General features: G+C 35.1%; 2 protein-coding genes across 2 annotated transcripts; one reads left to right on the top strand and one right to left on the bottom strand.

Moving 5' to 3' along the window:
- The first annotated feature begins 3,556 nt into the window (after positions 1 to 3,556).
- On the top strand, positions 3,557 to 4,519 carry LOC132281589 (ethylene-responsive transcription factor ERF084-like). Its single transcript, XM_059783285.1, has one exon. It carries the CDS (start codon positions 3,557 to 3,559, stop codon positions 4,517 to 4,519), a length of 963 nt encoding a protein of 320 aa, XP_059639268.1.
- Positions 4,520 to 9,938: 5,419 nt separating this feature from the next.
- Positions 9,939 to 19,416, bottom strand: LOC132282345 (uncharacterized). Its single transcript, XM_059783994.1, has 5 exons — positions 18,846 to 19,416; positions 15,037 to 15,087; positions 13,501 to 13,563; positions 13,341 to 13,409; positions 9,939 to 10,641 (listed from the first exon to the last, which is right to left on the bottom strand). Exons 1-5 carry the CDS (start codon positions 19,206 to 19,208, stop codon positions 10,342 to 10,344), a joined length of 846 nt encoding a protein of 281 aa, XP_059639977.1. The 5' UTR covers positions 19,209 to 19,416; the 3' UTR covers positions 9,939 to 10,341.
- Positions 19,417 to 19,943: the final 527 nt, after the last annotated feature.

Here is a 19,943-nt window from a genome sequence, read left to right as displayed (position 1 = left end):
ATTCACTGGATCAAAATTCTCTCCTGTGAAATATTTGTTATGTTTATTCCAATTAGTAATGTACGTTACGAAAATATTTTAATACAAAACTAAATATTATAATATTTTCATAACGTGTATCACTAACTGGAGAGCACATGACACTATTTCGTGGAGAGAATTTTAGTCCAAGTTACCTTCCAAGGCTCCAAACTCTAAAAACTAAGGGCCCGTTTGGCATGTATTTTGTTTTAAGCATTTTGTTTTTAACTAAAACAAAAATAGTGTTTTTGCTGTAAGAGTGTTTTGAAAAAAAAAAATTTTGAAATACATTTGGAAAGGATATTTTGCTGTAGAAATGTTGGAAACAGAAACATGACAGTTATGATTTTGGATTATGAATAGTTGTCAAAACAAAAAAATATATATTTTTTATATTTTATTTTTGGACCACTATTCACGAAATATTATAACACTATATAAAATAAAACAAAGGCACACCAAATATGCTTTTAATGCTAAAATTAATATTGTAATAATTAAAAAATAAAAACAGTAAAAATAAAACACATGTCAAATAGACCTAACAGTACATGTCTCTTAAGTCTAACACTGCATGCACGTGGGTGACACTAATGTAGGCCAATGAAGCACACTTCAAAGAGAGATATTTTGGTTTGACCTCTGTTCATCAGTTGTTCCTGTAAATTACCATTCTCATGAAAAGGAAACAAAGAGTAAGAAAGAATATTCAAAAGTGGACACATCAATGACTCAAAAACAGAAGATACAAAAGGTGAGGTTGCGGTTTTTGGACACTTTACATTTCCAATGAGCCATCAAACTTTGCAATTAAACAGGGACTCCCACTGACATAAACATATATATATACATATATATGTATATTCAATTAATTACTATTTACTACATAGTATCACCAAGAAGTACAAAGATGATAATAAAGATATCATGATAACATTCTTTCTTTGTCTTGTTTCTTTTCAGGATTTTCTCTTACCTCTTTCTCCATGCAATCTTTCCCAGAGCCCAATATCAATATATATGGTCCATCTCTATACATATATGTCTCTCCTTGCAACAAGAGATTAGTCTCTCAGTCCAAAGACTTGTGTGTGTAGAAACACTAAAACTCCTCGCGTGCTACATTGCTCTACACCGGGAAACACACTTTTTCTCAAACACACACCCCTTCTCTACTCTTCTTTGTCTATATATATATATATATATATACATTTATATGTTTGTGTGTGTGTGTATATATATATAAATGAGAGATGAAGGTGTGTAATTAGAATGTTATAGACCGACATTCTCTTTTGTTCCTTGCGGGATGTTGCTTTAATTGTCATATTAGAGTGGACCACTTCCACCACCACCTTCGAACTATGCCCATTAAAACAACCCCCACCACCACCACCAATTAATAATGTATTATCGTCTCCAACAAACTCAATTGGTTAAAGGGTGCAATGTGAGTCCTTGCGAGAGTTAACGGACTCAAGCGAGGATCTGTGAGAGTTGAGGGGTGCATAATGCAATAACTTGATAGTTAATAAATGTTTAGTGCACTTTTGTACAATTTCTTACATATAAGACTATATATGATCCATTTACCAACTATAATATATTTTCTATGCATTGTGAATCCCTAAAGAAACATGACCTAATTCTTTATGCCTGCCGACGGCTTAAATTTAAAATTGAAATAAATTTAGTTAATATTTTAAACTAAATTTTTTACAATTTTAGATTTAAAACACCAATTATATACAGAGAAACACAACATAAGATTAATTTTTCAATGAATTATAAAATTTTTTATGCCTGTTGACTGCCAATCTGACTAGGGACAGGTGACCCATTGAATGTGTTTTGAAAATTAATAAATTACCCTTGAGATTAATTGCACAAAACTCTCATGAGCAATAAGAAATTTACACTTTACCCCTAGAACAAGGAATTTGTGTAATTTTTTATTGTTTAGGGAAATTTTATGCAAATTAATCTGAAAGGTAAAGAAGGATATTTTAAAAGTCTCAACTTTTTTTTAATAGTAATTTGACCAAATGAGATATCTTGCAAAATTTTTGTTCTTTTAAGGTAGTTGTATGTAAAACATTTATTACAAAGGGGTGCTAGTGCAAGTTTTCTATAGTTCATTGAGATTTTATGCAATTAACCCCACACACACACACACACACACACACACACACACATATATGCATATTTTGCAGAGAAAGTAAGAGTACCACTTTGCTAGTGGTAGAATGCATCCAAAATAAATAAATAAATGGTCGTTTGCAATAAAATAGAATAAACAGGTCAATATAAATGAATCCAATAAAACTGAATACATAGCTCAATAAAAACAAGTAACCACTCAAATAAAATATTTAAGAGAAAAATAAATAAATAATATACCCTCTTATCTTTTTTTAATATTACAAGAATAAATTTATATTTTTTTTCTTTAATCAAGTACTTGCACTTTTTATCACCAACCTCAACTTCTTCTTAAGAAAATTACATGATTAGCCAATACTTGAATACGGACTTCAAAACAAAGAAAGTAACTTAATAACTTAATCACCAGAAGAACACAACCTCACAACAAATATGATTTCATAGTTGAAAATTTAAACTTATTGGATTGGATAATAACGTTGTATTCAATTATTATAGCCTGGATTTTCCTAGGAAAAGAACTTAATTAAAGCCAGAGGATAGAAACAGAAAGAAGTAAAACTGGAGAAAGAGCCAATCAGAATCAGCCACGTCAACACACAGAGCCACAGAGATCATACCCACACTGCAAGTTAACAAGACCATCAAAGGGTCCCTTTTACATCACCCCAAAAGATTTACACGGTCCAGATCAACATTGTTCAGATTTTCACCACCACCACTATTACTTGTAATTAATTAGTGGGACCAAGCAACCACATGATTGACGTGATCACAACCTTTCATGTGCCCATGCACGCCACTGATCAAACCCTAACGTCACCACATCAGAACGTCCCCGTCTTACATAGCGGTCAATAAACAGCTCCACACGGTCACTCTCATGCACCTCTGCAACACCCAAACATCACTCTCTCTCTCTCTTTCTGGTTAAAAGCAAGCCATTATCAATTTTAGGCCATCCAGCTAAGGCTAAACAGTCAAACGATCTTTTCTATTTGACGCAATCCTGACGCTTAGCTACTACAAGTCACGCAATCCAACGGCTATCAAGCTATCACATTCTCGAGATCATCCAAACCCCTTTTAAACCCCTCACTTCTTCTGTAAAGACACCCCTACCCTTCTAGAAAAAATACCCAATACGCCAATTGTATGTAAGGAGACGGGTAACTTTGTCAATTCAGATGCGTATATTCCTTACCAACATATATAAATGTGGGGGCTTTGAGGTCGCATCGAATTTGACAGGAATATCTAAATTCTCAATAAAATCTTGTTTTTTTAATAAATTAATAATTACTACTTCTTATTTAATTAAATTATATTTTATTTTGTTTTGAGGTTGTATAAAATGTGAATATGCGGGTCTATGGGTCCCCAAGAATGTCTTCGTCTTCTCCGTCTGAGTTTCAAAACACAGAGTGATCAGAATAATAACGCTTCAATGAACAACGAAACTTGTCGAAACGTTTCCTTCTTTCCTCCTAAGTCCGAAATGTTCCAACCCAGATCCGAATCACCGCTGAGTTTGTTCAATGAATTGCCTGTTTTTGGGTCTTCTTTTCTCTGTTTCTCTCCGGTCTCAGCTCCTAAACTGATCGACCCACCTAGGTTCAGACCCGTTTCAAACGACGTTTCGTTCGATTTATCAGCTTTTGAGTTTAAAGAACCCGAAACCCATCCGGTTCTTGAAGGGATCGGAGCCATTGTTGGACAACACGTCCTGTTCGGAGGCGGTGATAACAGTAAAAATGAGGCTTCTGATAAGTCGGGTTTGGTACCCGACTCCAATCGTTCCGGGTCAGAAACGTCGGAGACGGTGGTGGTGGGTGGTGTTAATGGCGGCGTTTCGGTGCAGAAGAGCTACAGAGGAGTGAGAAAGAGGCCGTGGGGGAGGTGGTCGGCGGAGATACGGGACCGTATCGGGCGGTGCCGCCACTGGCTGGGGACGTTCGACACCGCGGAGGAGGCGGCGAGAGCCTACGACGCGGCGGCGAGGCGGCTGAGGGGTTCGAAGGCTCGCACCAACTTTGACATTCCGTCGGTGGTGCCGGTGACGGTGTCGTCTCCAACAACGTCGTCCTCAGGGTCGTCTTCGTCGGAGATGGTGAATAAGAATAAGAAGAAGAAGACGGATCATCAGCATAAGGCGTCCATGGCGCATAATAGCAAGAAGTGCGCAGTGGTGACTTGTGTTGCTCATCTGTTCAGTTCTGGTGCTAGTATGAATGAAGCTAGAAGGAATGTTGGTTTGGAGGTTGTTGGTGGTGGTAATATTGGTGGTTTTAGTGAGAGAGCTAAGGAATCAATGGTGGTTGCATCAACTATATGATCTGTGTTAGTTTGTAGCTTTTTGGACTTAGTACTGCTATGTTCTTACTCATGGGCTGTGATTATATAACTATATATATATATATATATATATGTTTGTTCCATAAAGTAACATGCAAGCAGGAAAATGTTGGGTTATATTTAGATGCGTGATAGTAACAGCCCATGAGTAAGGGTTGTTGAATGATAGATCGAAAATGTAGTAGCAAGTCCTATTAACTACTCCGTAAAATATATATATAGTATCTTATGTTATCAATTTCTCTCTCTAGGGTTCATGTGCTTAATCTTCGTATACCAGTTTTTTTTTTTTTTTTTTTTTTTTTTTTTTTTTTTAATGATATATATATACACACATGACATACATGTTATAGTAGTATGTATATATATAATTATGTATATATATATATATATATATGATAGAGTACTAGTTTCTTGGCATGCATAATGTTTTACAGGATGTACTTACTGATATAACTTTTGTTGCCTCTCTTAATTTTTTGCATGCATGTTGAAAAATTATGGGTTGTTTGTATGTAAATTAATTATGAGTACGTATTTGAGGTCAGTTTACATGTATGGATTTTGGAGGCAAGCATATATCTATATAGTATAATTATCTTGGGATAAGTTTAATTATGATGGTATTGTTGAATATATGTAATTTTGTTGATTGATGCAAAATAATTTTGAGAAACTAATTAATTAGTATTCTTTCCGTCTCAAATTAACTCTGAGAAAATTGTGATTCACATTATTAACTAATCTGGGACACTTTAATCTAGGAAGGAAAGAGTAAGTACATAAATAAATAACTTACGAAAAAAAAAAAAAAAGTACATAAATAAATTAATTAATAATAAAGGGAAAAAGTAGTAAAGGTGTTTCGCAATTCATGCAAAATTGTACAAGGCTAATATAGAGCACGAGCTTTTTAGTCCCGAGCAGCACTAGTAGTTCAAAATAGATCCCATGCATGGGGCAAGTACAAAAAGCGAGGTCCAGCCCCACTGCAACTTCTACTGTGAATGAATCACTTTCATGGCTTTATTTGCAGAAGTAACCCACCCAGGAAAGGCGGGTGGGTTGAAACACTTGAAAGTTGAGAGAGCGAGTGTTTTGTGGGAGGGGATATGTGCGTTTGCACACACAGACATACTATTATGTGTGTGTACGTTTGTCGATATACATATATACAGATATATATATTGGAGTATACAAATTAAGAGACACAGAGAGAAGTACAAGTAGATACTATTTGCATCACAAACTAGTACTGGGAGACTAGTAGTACTCCACTGCAACTGACTCTAATAGTACTGCGTGATTTGTACAGTCCCCACAGTATCAATTTCGATTTTATGCGCACAGGTGTACAGTACTACTACTACTCCCTTCCTCAACAATCTCAGTCCCATGATTATTTTTCTTTTTTCTCTTTCAAAGATTCTCGACTAGTTTATACCACTTCTGTCTCAAATTAATTTTTTTATTTGTGAGTCACGTAATTTTTTAAATAGAACATCTTTTTTAGAAGAGGGAGAGTACTATTTTGTTTCAAACATTTATCCATACCACGACTGCAAGTTACGGTATGATCATTAAATTTCTAAAAAAAAAAATTTAATTTACAATAATTCATTAAAAAATATTATAATTTATTAAAATGGCTAGCTCATTGGAGAGTTTCACTGCTCTAGTGTTTGGAGAGAGGACATAAGCAATCTAATATTGTTGTACAAATTCTGCGGACTGCAAATAAGAACAAAATATGAAGTAAAAATAATATTTTATTAAATAAAAAAAATTAGAGTACAATCCTCTGTAATATTCTTTATAAAGAATAAGGTCCTCTTATTCGATCTCCTTTTTTTTGTTGGTTGGATTCAAGGACTGCACGAGCTTGATCTTGAATTACCGTGAAATTTGGATGAAGAACGGTACAATTTGATGTGCTTTTGTTGATCACTATGGAATTTGAATGAAGAACAGCACAATTTGATGTGTTTGTTGTTGATTACCGTGGAATTTGGATGAAGAATAGTACGATTTGATGTGCTTGTTACGAGGGGATTTGTTGAATTTGGTGAAGAACGGCACAACTTTGGATGTGCTTGGTGTTCTTCGCCTTCAAGTTTGCCCACTGGATTTCTGAGTCTCTGAATATTCTGGACTCTGAATTTCTGAATTTGTGTGTCTTCCTTCTTCCTACAGGCCTCTATTTATAAGTTTTTTGGATTAATAGGATGATGACACGTGCCTCTCCTGATAAGGATAAAATCATAACTGGACCGGACCGATTATATTATAATAATTATCCTTAAAAATAATTATTCTAAATATATTTTATTAGGAATAATTATCTTTCCATTTAATCATCTGGGCTGGGCTAATTAAATAATTTTAAGTGAATCAAGTTTGGGTCAATTAAATAACTTAATTAAATATTGACCCATATTTAATAAGTCAATTTGTTAAAACAAAAGTCCATTAAAAATTTAGTGTCTATGATTGTATATCTTGTAGAGTAAATTTAGGTTTAAGTATTGAGTCAGTATAATATATAGCTTAGTTATGTGACTATGTAAGAGCATCTCCAATGCTTTCTCATTTCAGCTTTCAAATTCAAAATATGAGAGTTGGGTAAAAAAAACCCTCTCCAATGGGCTTTCATTTGAGCTCTCAAATTTTGAGATTCTCAAATCTTCTCTCATATGTAGCAGCTGCCAATTTTTTTTGACAAGTCTCTCATTTGCCAATACGATGCCATTTGGAATCACAATCTGAAACTCACATCTCTCTCTTTTTGCCTCGTCTGTTGCAATATAGAGAGAGAAAAGTTCCGGGAAATCAGCCGATCTGAACTAGAGGAAGACAATCGATGATGAAAAGAGGGTTACTAATGGACCTCGATCTCCAATCCTACGTTGTCGTTCCTTCTCACGTCCTCAGTAACCCTCTTTTGCGAAGCTGGCCTGACTGGAATAGGTGCGACGGAAACTGATGGACCTCGATCTCCAATCCTACGTTGCCGTTTTTACCATATTATGTGTTTTTGGTGTGATGGGGAGATGAACAAAATAGGTGCGAATAGAAGAGTCAATGTCGGAGGTTGTGATACGAAGTTGCAAAGAGAGAGGGGTGCAAACTTGAGAGTTGAAAGACAGCGGTTGAAGCTTGCGAACGGCAAACCCGAACTGGAACAGCGGGCGATGGAAACTGAAAGATATGGGTTTTAAACTTCTGAGTCTTGTTGATTTTGTAGTTTGCAGATGCACAAAGAGAGAGAGAGAGAGGGGCGGTAATTTCAAAGTTGAGAACAAGAATAGAGATGGAGGCGATTGGGGAGGCTGAAATGATTTGCCCTAAATAAATATATATTTTTAATAATAATATAATCAAATATATATAATATCCATATATATATATATATATATGTATAAATTTTCAAAAAAGAAAAAAAAATTATATAATAATATAATCAAATATATAAATTTATACATATATATATATATATATATATATATGTTTCTTTTTTTACTAGATATTTTAGATTTTTACTTCTTTTAAATTAGGTTTAATTGTTATTTCCTTCTAATGTTTACAACTTGACTTGAAATATGTCTAAAATTAATATTACTGATGTAAATATGAATGATAGTTGAAAAAGAATAGTAATTGTATTAAAAAATGACATTTTGCATGAAATGCACTATTAAAATAAAATTATTAAAATATAATATTTTGACACTATGATATTTGTCAAAATATAAATTTAACATGCGAAAATAATTTTTATTATTAGAGATGGTCTAAGAGCCTTTTCTAAATTAGTAAGGGACTAAATGAGTGCTGCTGACTCAGCTTCAAAGACTTGCATACAAATATAGTATAGTAGGTACTTGTGGAAGTTTGAAATGACATGGAAATCTCATCATTATGTGATTATTATATTATTTATTTTTTTCAATCATTAATGAAGTACGTAATAAACACCCTATTTTTAATTGACTTTTATGAAAATCAAATGAATATGAGAGAGAGAAGAGAGATACAATTTCTGAAGACAGGGGAGCGGAATCCCAGCAAAAAGGTTTGATTGATAGAAGAACTCACAAAATGACAAATGATTAGATACATTTCATTTTTTATTATTATTATTACATTTTCACTTCTTTTTACTATAATACACCTTACTTTTTTGAACAGTAGTACATATTGAAAGTTTTTTTATTTTTAAAGAATTTAACTACTTAATTTATTCACACTCTCAGATCCAACCAAGGGCTGTTGTCTATAGAAGTTCTCAAGTAGGCAATGTGACTGAATTTTTGCCAAGGTTTTTTTTTTTTTTTTTTTTTTTTTTTTTTTTTTTAAATGTATTCACACTCATGTTAATAATATAATTTAAAATAAGGATAACTTCCATTGACAAATAATTGTATACAAAAAAGCTGTAACAAATTTTTAATTTTTTTCAACTTTGTCGGGTCTTAATTTTCCTCAACACTCTTTAAACCCTATTCTGCATTCTTTTACTTTGTGGAATAGTTTTTAAAAAATGGAAATGTTATAAATAAATGATATGTTTTGGTTGGAGGGTATGATTGAGTAGGGATGAATAAGAGGGGTATATAAGAATGTTTTCACATTTGGCTAAAGGGAAAAATTGAAAGGAAGAGGAGAGAGTTAAAAAATATATATATAACTAATAACTATTAAGTAATTTTTATTTATAACTTTTTCAAAAATTTATAATGAATATCTAATTTTTATAATTGTATATAATAAAGGTATATTAACAAAAAGAATATAAAATCTCTTTTTTTTTCTTCCAACCAAATAAGAAAAAAATATTATTATATTCATTTTTTTACTATTCATTCCAACGTATAATATCACATCCACCCCACGCTATCTTCCAAAGATAACACACACCACTGCTCCTCCTCTGAAAACTCGAACTCTATCCACTTTAGAGGAGATACAGGCACAAAGCCCTTGGCAATGTAATCACTTGTTTTATCTCCTTTTTGTTCGGACCATTTTCAAATTTCTTTGATATTGCCATCTTTGTGAATATGATTCACATAAACCCAAAGGAAAACATGGATTCATATCCATTCACTTTTCCAGTACCTATCACTATTATGCCCCCCATTTGGAGTTCCTACACATTTTCTGTAATTTGTTACTCCTTCAAGTAGCATACTTCAATATCATTTATTCATAACTCTCTCTCTCTCTCTCTCTCTCTCTCTCTCACACACACACACACGCGCACCGCCGGCTCACGATTGTTACAGCAGCAAACTCCATTGCAGTTCACAGGGACCCAAGAGAGACTCACAGGCCCACTTCTTGGTTTTGAACCGAGACGAGCCAAAACCTGTAAATTACCAAAGCGAATGCAGAGGACAGAATAAGAAAATATGTCACATTACTTGTGAAAGTAACAAAGTCTCTGATTATGTATATAAAGATTACATCTTATCTGTAAATATTTCCAGAAAGGAAATAGAAGGAATGAGGGTTGGCTTGGCCTCAAAGAATTTCGGACAAATGTAGAAATCTGCAACAACAAAAAATGTGACTCTGCACCTAAAGGGTTAGGATCTCTACACTACCCTCAGTACCTTCATGAATTAAAAAAACAACATACTTCCACTTTCAGTTTCGAAAGTGGTGAAGGTAAATTGGTCTACTAGTCTCTATTACTACAATTACAATTATATTCATCCTAAACAAAGTTAGCATTTATTGAGTATAAATTCCCTTCATCGTTTTTTTCCTCATAATCATTTCGAAAATATATCCCTCTTATTAGCTTATTCCATGTAGAACCTCAGTAGTGCTGGAATCCTCCTCGAGAGGTAGATTTAGATCAGGGAGCATAAACATGCTCTCTTTCTCCACGACCTCCTCCTGTACTACGGACAAACTCTTCGGAGGAGAAAAGGGTTCTCGTAAAGCATCAAGAGCTTTTCCTGTGACACTTGGTGGCAGGATTGAAGGAATGGAGTCACAAGATGCAACATTTTGCTGGACTTGCTGGTCAGATATTGCTCCCTCGGTTGCAACTGCACCAACTATTTTTGCTACAGGCTGTGCTGGCAAATCAAGCTGTTATAAAAGGAAAATTTTGTCAAATTCTATTGATTTATATGTAGTGCCTACCCTGTATAAGTTAGATGTAGAAGTTATAACAGTGACAAACTTAGATATGAAAAATAATACTTAACAGATAAATGCCATTTATTGTGGTGTGGCATGAGTTGCAAATGTGTCATGAAAGGAAAAGCCCAACCGTAAGCAATTCCTAGGTCCTAACCAAGCAACAAAACAGTTCTTTTTTGTACTTCCAACTGCGATGATAATGCACCCACATGAAAGCATCGATGCTAGTCGCTAGTCAAACAACAAGTATCATACAACTTAGTTTAAGTTACTTAATGTTCAGTTAATTGACTTCATCAAATTACAAGTGAACAAAACATTTTCTACCACCTATATAGAAAGGGGGTTCTTCATCGGATGTTTTTGCTGTATCAGACATGAATTAAACTCAACAGAGTTTATGCCTCTGAGTTACCTAGGAAATGTCATATTTGCGAGGCAAAGTACCCAAGTGAAATTCTCTTATGAAGGCATCATTGAACAGATTTGTACTTACAGTTGCCTAACGCCCTAGAGCACCGTTAAGACCAGCTAGGCAATTGTATTGCTCTGAAATACGAAATGTTGTAAAAAGCACCCAAACATGTGAGATAGTCGCAAGATAAGAAAATGTTAATCCTGAAGAAGAGGTGCTTCACCGCAGACAGGTGAATGTTTGCAGCAAGGTAGACAACTGGCAGATTTCATCTTATAGCATATATCAGAACGGTATCATTATGGAAGACAGACGAGTATCTTTTAAGTCCTACATATTCAAAATCAAGGATCCTAACGGGAGTAAATCTGTCTAGCACTAAACCAAAGAGCAGGTGCTTTTGTTGAGGAAGCAACTGCATTTTTACATGAAATGAACCTCTCATGATGAGCCACATCAATAAAATGCAAGTGAGCTGTTCCTTATAAAATATTACTTAATATCTTAAGCATATTTTTGACGTGGCAAAGCAAGGAACAACTCAACTATGCTATGAGGAGGTATGGTTACTTCCACACTGGATTTGAATCCCTAAACTCTCATCAAAGACAAGTTCTGCTAAGAATCTTTTCATACTCCTTGGATTAAATCTATTTTTTTGTTGGATGTCTGGTACAAATAAATACAAGATAGTACACATCGCATTATTTTGCACAAGTTTAGGCAAACAACATGGGCATAACTCATCAAACTGAGAACAGGAACGCCAGATTAAGTGCATTACATTTCAGTGCACTCAGTAGAACAAAGTTATATCGCTTTCTAATTCAACTTTTATAGCTGTTTCACTGATGCAAAAAGGTTCATTTTACTTGCTTGTGATTAAGTGATGGAAGCACTAAGGAGAAAGTAGTGTCACATGCTTAATTCTTACAAACTACCAAAACTAGAGTTACTTTTACAAATAAAATGGTAGAAAGACAAAAATATATTAATCGAGATTCTCAACTTAAAGCACTTTAATCTTTACCTTTACAATTATTCATTTTGACATTCAGCTAGACAATTCAAGTTAAATCTTAAACCTTGATTCAAAGTTAAAAGAAGTGAAATAACAAATACAGGATGCAATAAAAGCCCATCAAAAATAGTACTAAAAGCAAATAGATAAAAATAAATAAATAAAAAACAGAAAACCTGTGAAAGCACTTGTTGTACTAAGTCTTCCAAAATTTAACCCATCAGTTTCTACTTTTGAAGTGCATCACTTTGACAATTAATCAAAATTTTAATCCACATGTAAAACAACATGATGAATTGTGCTTTCCAAAGAGGACCTATTGCTCAGAACAATAGAGACAAAATAATTTGATGAAATTCTTACTAGGATTCCAATTGTGTCAAGAACTCACAAGCCATAAGCATCTCTTCAAGATATGAAGTTAGGAGATGAAAAATTATAGAATTGCTTTAACTGGTTGGCAAACAACGTTAGTGGACATTGACTGACGGCAGTTCGCCATGATTCATTCACGAAATCATTTATACTTGCATCGATTAAATGAACTAGAAGTTGTTAATCAATTGTATTAATTACTAAACCAGGTACTGATAAAGATTTAGATATAACATATAAATTATATAGAACTGCTATGCGTCCGACTGTTACAAGGTTATGAGGTGTCAGATTCAGCAATTTGCAAAAACTAATAATGGAATGAATGATATTTCTATAATATAATGGCTAAAAGTATAATTATTTTCATTTTCAGTCATTTACATCAAATAATACATCCTATTAATTGAGTTGTGTATTTGTAAGCAATAGCTTAATGAGCTTGATTGCCCTTTCAAGATCTCATGTCAATTTTTTTAAGAAAATAATATAAGAATAAACTTATACTATTCTGATATTGTATCTATTAATGTAGCAAAATAACACACAGGAAATTCTGAACTTTCGGAGTGTGAAAACTAGTTTAGGACACATGTTTGCATGTGTTTCCCTCGATCAAAAGTTCCCATTCTAGCCCATAAAGGGCATTGATATACACATAATATATATACATATACACACACAAATGCTAATATATTAGTTATTCTGATTACTGAAACAATTAAATATACATTTATGAAGATCTAAAGCCACTGAAATGGATAAAAAGAACTGTGAATCTAATAGGTCAATAAGAACAAGATAAGATGGAGAATAAATTAGGCATATTATCACCTTCAATCTCTTCAAATTTTCATTAGTGACTCTCTGTTTCTCCAAAGTGACACGCAAGGTTGCCAATTCCTGCTCGGCCAGGTAATTTAGAATTCAATATTCAGGTATTGCCAATTAGGAAAATCTGGATGACTTGGCAAAGAAGTTTAAAGAACCATACCCTCTTCAAATGCTTTCTTTCCTTTAATAGCAAGGTCTCCTCTTCTTTAAGTTCAGCCAATGTCTGCAAACAGAGGGAAAAAAAACATTAATAAGAGCGACATCCAATCAGGCAATAGCAACAATTTTTTCTATTTGCGGAAACGAGTATCTTCCCCATGGTTCGGAAATTGGGAGTACCGATACCAGTACTCTCCGATATATCGGAGTGTCCTCGTTTTCACAATGGAACCGATTGTGGCCGAACCAGCGAGTGTCCCCGATTTCACAATTGAACCGGCCAGTTCGGCCGCGGACCAGCGATTCTTTTGAAGAATAGGCTGGTTCGGCCACGACCAGTTCCACCACTGAACCGGCCAGCATTTGAAGCTGGTTTTATTTCTTAAAACAAAATGATTGCTTGCCGCTAGGTAGATTCGATCTCTGGCAAGTTTCAACAATCAAAGGACTTTAACCGTTGCTCCATATGTACGTCTGGTTATTATACTGCAACACCAATATTTAACTATTTCTAGAAAGTAGAAAATTAAACAAAAGTGTAGAGTCAAACTCAAAACCTAGCACAATTTTAAAGTCAAGGAATGCCATCCACCGGAGCACATAGTATTTCTGCTAATGTTACTCCAATATTTATGTTTATAATTTCCAAAAGAAAATAACTGTTTATTTTTTTTAATGTTATAAACTTTGGGGCCACAAATGATGCATGTTATATAATATATATGGTATGGTTAATAATTTTATTGTACTTTTAACTTGTATTATATGTATATATATAGTATTTTTTTTTAACACATGTAATATGTAGTACGAATTTTCATGTATTTCATGCTTAAATCTATTAAAGTATAATTACTAACCATTTTTAAAAATAACAATGATTTAGAATTCATGAATAGGCCACTACTTGTGTTAAATGGTCTTAAAACTATAATAAAAATTACTAAAATTCACAAAAAATAAATTCATCTATATTGAATTATATATATTTTTTTAAATGGCGTATTGACTCATTTTGGACCCTATATACAAGGTTAAAAAAAAAACCTCATAACTACAATAACTGATTCTGTATACGGGCCCCGCGTTTGCGGCCATGACCGCGACTGTGAACCATGATCTCCCCCCCAAGATTTTAGGGGATGTAATATGACAGAAAAATTTTGCTGGTCGAAAGATTGTTAGACTACAAGGTACATGCTGAAGCCACTGAGGATGATTTCACAGCTTGGAAACCACCAATGGCCATACGAAAAACACATAAGGCGGGATTAACATTTGGTGGCTCCATATAAGTATGTCACAAAACAGAATATGAAATTGATAATTCACATACAATTTTTCCTAATTTTTAATGGACTTAACAAGAAAAATATGGAAAAATGTTCCATGGAAGTCCAAAAAGGTTTACCACACCCAATAATTTGCATTGTAAAACTTGAGTTTCAATATATGGCCCCAACAAAAGTGGGATGTCGCCTACAGACAAGTATTAATACCTTCAAGGCTTCAACAAGCTTATAAAGATAAGACCAACCTTTTTCTTTCTTGACCTCTTGCTGGTGGTTGTTTCACTTGTTGCTGTAACCTGTACATAGCAATTATCAGATATCGTCAATCAATTATTGAGGTCCATGTTTCATTGAAACTTGTTACTTAGACTCAAGTATTTTACTGACTGAACACATAAAAAGCAAATAAAATTCTGTAAAGCATTTATAGTAGGCAGAATCAAGTCCATTAAATATGGTTCAACCATGAACAATGAATGAGACAATCTAAGTTGTATATTAATATTAGCTTTTTGTTGGACAATCCCCAGGCCCTAAGTACATGGTTGACAATTGAGATTAAGGTGACGTGCAGACTTTAGAATATATCCGAATAGAATAACGAGGCGGGCTTAGCTGTTCTCACTTCTAACAGGGCATTGAAATAATGGGACAAAAAAACTAACCAGCGTGCTAGCCGGGTTGATCCTCTACCTGCTCGAAGGTAAAGTTTACTGTGCATATGGATTGCTAGTTTCTATCAAGCATCAAGTACTTAGCACATCACTATGTAAACCTAATGATCTCATGAAACAGCGGACTATTAAACATGCAAAATGATGATGACCGAAGCATGATTCACATTCTCTGTCTTACAGCAATGAATTCATTAAAACGTGACTAACCAAAGAGCTGGTCCAGAGAAAGGTCAATGAAATCAGATAAATTCCCTGTTCATCTAGAATAGTTCAGAGAACTAAAAAAGGAACAATAAAACATTACATAAAGAAATCGGATAGATTCCATGTTTACCTAAATAGTTCAGAGCACTAAAAAGGCACAATAAAACACAAACACAATATTATCCAATTGATATGTGCCTCCAATTTCAATCCCCATTGCCATGCACAACGTCTAAGTGTGAATTTTATATGAAAATCGCGCGTGGTTGACACCTCACCTATTTAACTTGTAGCTCTTTGGAAAGACATTGGCACCGCTTGCACAGGTAGCTATCCATTTGCGTGTATAAATACAAGATTATGTGTGTACATGTATACACATATGTAGATAAAATCATATACGTACATCGTCATCATCATCCGTGCTTCACCCCATATGAACAGCCACATGAATTCTTGTCCATTCTTTTCTGTTTCAAGAAAATTTTCCTACTATATTAAATTTTCTAAAGTTGTGTTTAATTACTTCATTTCATGTTAGTTTTGGTCGGCCTCTTAATTTACATTCTATGTAAATTTATCTACCTTTTCTTAGTTAGCCCCTCCAAGCATGGTTTTGTCCAAGTCAACAATTTCTTCTCTTCTCTCACTATAAACAAACATTACCTGATTCAATTCCACTCTTAACCATCAGCCACCTCCATCAACCCCAATACACTAAAATTAACAACCATCGTGAGCCACTGCCACCTCCTTCTTTCCCCTCTCTTTGTTCCAACGCACAAAAATCAGCAACCTACCTTAAAAATTGGACATGTCCCACCCTTATGTTTATTGGACATGTTCTCATGCGCAATGCATGTAGATGCATTCACTGTACTTTCAAAATTACAGCAATTTACAGCATACTGGGGCATTAAAAAAATCCCATTTCAGCTATTGTCTTCTTTACTGGGACCATTACTATGTTCACATCCACATGAATACCTGGCTTTGTAGCAAATCTATTTGTAATATAATGCTTTGGATTGCTGGCCTCACTCCCTGGACTTAGTGGAGCAAATGTAAGGAAAATTTAGAGTTTACCAAGTATCTAGAAGAAAGGCTATAAATTGTAAGCATCAGAGTGAAATCCTAATTTACCCTGAATTCTACACATTGACATCCCCACCTGCTAAGACATGAAACACGTGGTCAATTCATGGATAGTCTGAATAAATTAAAACCCGATAAATTGAGCCGGATTAGATATAAAGTCAAACCCTGATCCATTTCAAGCCCGGCTAAGCTTACTAAGATAAATATAATCAGAAACTGTAGAAAATTCACTTTATCAATGACAATTGTGTTCCAATTAATTGTTAGACAGATATTAAGAATCTAAGTACTTGGTTAAAATTATCTGAATCCAACCCAGATCAAGATAGACCTAAAGAATAACCCTTTTTAAAAATTCGAATTTAGAATTACAAACCAGATCAGATAATTTGGTCCCAAATCTGAAAGGATCTTGATCTTGGATCAAACCCCACCTATTTCATTTCATGCCAACCTGTGTCTCACACTTATTTCATTTCTGTCCATGATAATGAGTCGACTTTACTATTCCACATAGTTTATTTATATTGTTATAAATGACTATAAAAAATGTTGATAATGCCCATAAAAAGGAAAAAAAAATAATAATAAAACAAAACATATTTGTATAATACGTGCAAGTAGATTCAGTGGTCAAAAGAAATTATATAGGCTTGAAATTAAACTAAGAAGAATAACATAGAGAGTATCTTCTTAACAGATAAAAGCTCCAATCACGACTTTTTTACAGAAAAACAATAAATAAATAAAAAAAGTATACATCGATCCCTGCTTTTGACTATGTCAGAGAACAAACTTGACCACCGTGCGATTTTTCAACACAAACAATGGTTGTGATCAAGCTGTACCCACAACTTATGTTAGTTTGTCATCTCTTAACAACCCACAGTTGTGTGGGTGCCTTGGGATGTTCGCATCCAATTATGGACAAATGGCATGAGATGGTGAGATATAACGACAACGAGATACATATATCAAATACGAGTAATAGGGAGTATCATACATATATAAGTGGATATATTCCGAGTCCGTATATAACATCAAACTGCGGCGAGTACACTGAATCATTCCCCTCCACACATAAAGCGCACAACCACTAACAACACTACCCATTTTGCCACCAAAACACGCCATGTTTTTATCTGCCCAGAATGCCCTTGTAATGACTCTCTGTTAAAGTGGCAAGGGATCTGACCCTGGGAGAGACAATTTCGGCAATTTGAATAAACATGACCAACTAAATACCGACTCCAACATAAGACTTTGAACACTATGCGTGTCACTCCTATTGACGAAATTACCCTTGAATTATGGGTAAGTTTTTGAGCTAACAAATGTAGAGAGAGACACGAGTTCAAATCGGAGTTTTATATGAAAATAGTCGCTCCGTACAATTTTGAAGAATTAGAGTCTGAATCAGACCTGTATAATGACTAGTTTAACCTTAAAGAGGAGGGTGATTTGGTCTTTTCTTATTTGTGGGTATGCCACGAAATCACACCCGATAATGATTTCGGCTGGTGAGCGGAAAAGTAATGAGAAAGAAAGCATGATGAGTCATTTCTTCTGACCAAATGCGTTGAAGGAAAGTCACCCATTTTCTCGTTGAAAAGAATTAAAAAGAAAATAATTAAATGATAATTGAAATGCAAAAATGTCACAATTAGACAAAAAATGAAGGCTAATTCTGTCAACAAAAACTAAAAATGGAGCGACCGACGGCTCTCCGACAGTCGGAGATGTAGCTCGATCCGATCAGTAAAATTACCATATAGTCCTCGAAATTGACGGGACTTCTTTCATTCAGCAAGGGTCAAAACTGTAACGACAAAAAACAAAATACGGTGACAGGTGTTGAAAACCAAGTTCCATCTGACTTCTCCTGGGCGTGCGAGGGGTATTTGGGTCAGAACAAAACGTCGTCGTGGAATGACACCAACTTGTACCAAACTCAACTGAATCAGCCGTCGGCGGAGTAGACGAGCTGAAGCAGACATCGCCGGCGACCGAGAAATCGACATCCAAGACCGGAAAGGTGAAGAAGAGAGAAGGCACGGGAAGCAAGAGAAACGAACCTTAGATCTCGTGGCGTCGGAGCGCTTGAGCGTCGGTTGGCTGGACTCCTCGAAGCCGTCGGCGGCGCATCCTCCGCCGCTGAGGGAGGTGGCGCCACCGCTCCAGGAGAGCGGAGTGGTGGGGCTGGCCCTGGCCGCAGTGGTTGGCTTCTTCGGGTGAATCGTGGTCCTGGAACGGCGTTGACGGACGGTCCAGTCGAGAGGCAACAGCGAAGAAGAAAAGTGTTGTTGTTGTTGTTGTTGTTGTTGTTGTTGTCCCTTGGGTGGAGGAGGAACGGTGTCGTTGAGACGGACGAGCAGGTCGACCACGATGGAGTCGTCGGCCATGGCCGCTTTCACCCAATCGTCGTCACTCGTCATCATCTATCTCCTTTTTCTCGTTGCAGTCAGCTTAGATTAGAGAGAGAAAGTAAAAGTAAAGAGGAGAGGAGAGGAGAGAGAAAGAAAAAGGAAAATCTGAATGAGAGTTAGAATTAGAAATAATGGGCTACATATACGTGTGTGGTGGAAGGGGTGGGAGTAGATGCCATTTGACAACCCTTTTTGTTGGTTGTATGTATGGAGAGAGAGAGAGAGAGAGAGAGAGATGAGTCGATCTATTTTTCTCTCTCTTTCTATATCTTTCTATCTGGGGTTTGGTGTGGGACCCACTAGTGAGCCGTGGCACTGGCCGTCTTCCTCTAGGGCTTCTTCACTCATGTTGTTCTCAATTCTGATGGCTAAACGAATGTGTAGGCCACGCGCTTTTATTGCCAGTGGATTGGATTTTAATTGAATGGATGATTTTAGTACAGTGAAAATGGGTCATGTGTGACTGTGATGTGGAGAGCGGGGCCTTGGTCTTTTTGGATCGGATTATGATGGAGCACCAAAACTCAAATCATCATTTTATCACTTATAAATGAAAATATATATATATATATATATATCACTTATAACTTACTCCATATAACATTTATAATTTGTAAAAAGAAAATCATTTATCATTTGAAATTTTTGAGACTTTCTGAATATTCGGCTCTTTATAAAATTACTCTCTGAAGCATTTCATTGTTATTGGCGAACTCCACACTCCTTACTCTGAATTTTTTGACTTTT

Source organism: Cornus florida, unplaced genomic scaffold, assembly GCF_030987335.1.
Source record: "Cornus florida cultivar Cherokee Brave unplaced genomic scaffold, ASM3098733v1 CherokeeBrave_3.0.0_Hap2_Chr11, whole genome shotgun sequence".
Classification (NCBI taxonomy): Eukaryota; Viridiplantae; Streptophyta; class Magnoliopsida; order Cornales; family Cornaceae; genus Cornus; species Cornus florida.
Note: the sequence above shows the minus strand (reverse complement) of the source record. Positions and strands in the feature narration are given on the sequence as shown.

Excerpts from the sequence above, each read along its gene's own strand:
- LOC132281589 (XM_059783285.1), top strand. The coding sequence starts at position 3,557 with ATGGGTCCCCAAGAATGTCTTCGTCTTCTCCGTCTGAGTTTCAAAACA.
- LOC132282345 (XM_059783994.1), bottom strand. The coding sequence starts at position 19,208 with ATGATGACGAGTGACGACGATTGGGTGAAAGCGGCCATGGCCGACGAC. Across the intron at positions 15,088-18,845 it reads CCGACGCCACGAGATCTAAG|GTTACAGCAACAAGTGAAAC; the intron begins GTTCGTTTCTCT and ends TGCTATGTACAG. Across the intron at positions 13,564-15,036 it reads AGAGGTCAAGAAAGAAAAAG|ACATTGGCTGAACTTAAAGA; the intron begins GTTGGTCTTATC and ends CTCTGTTTGCAG.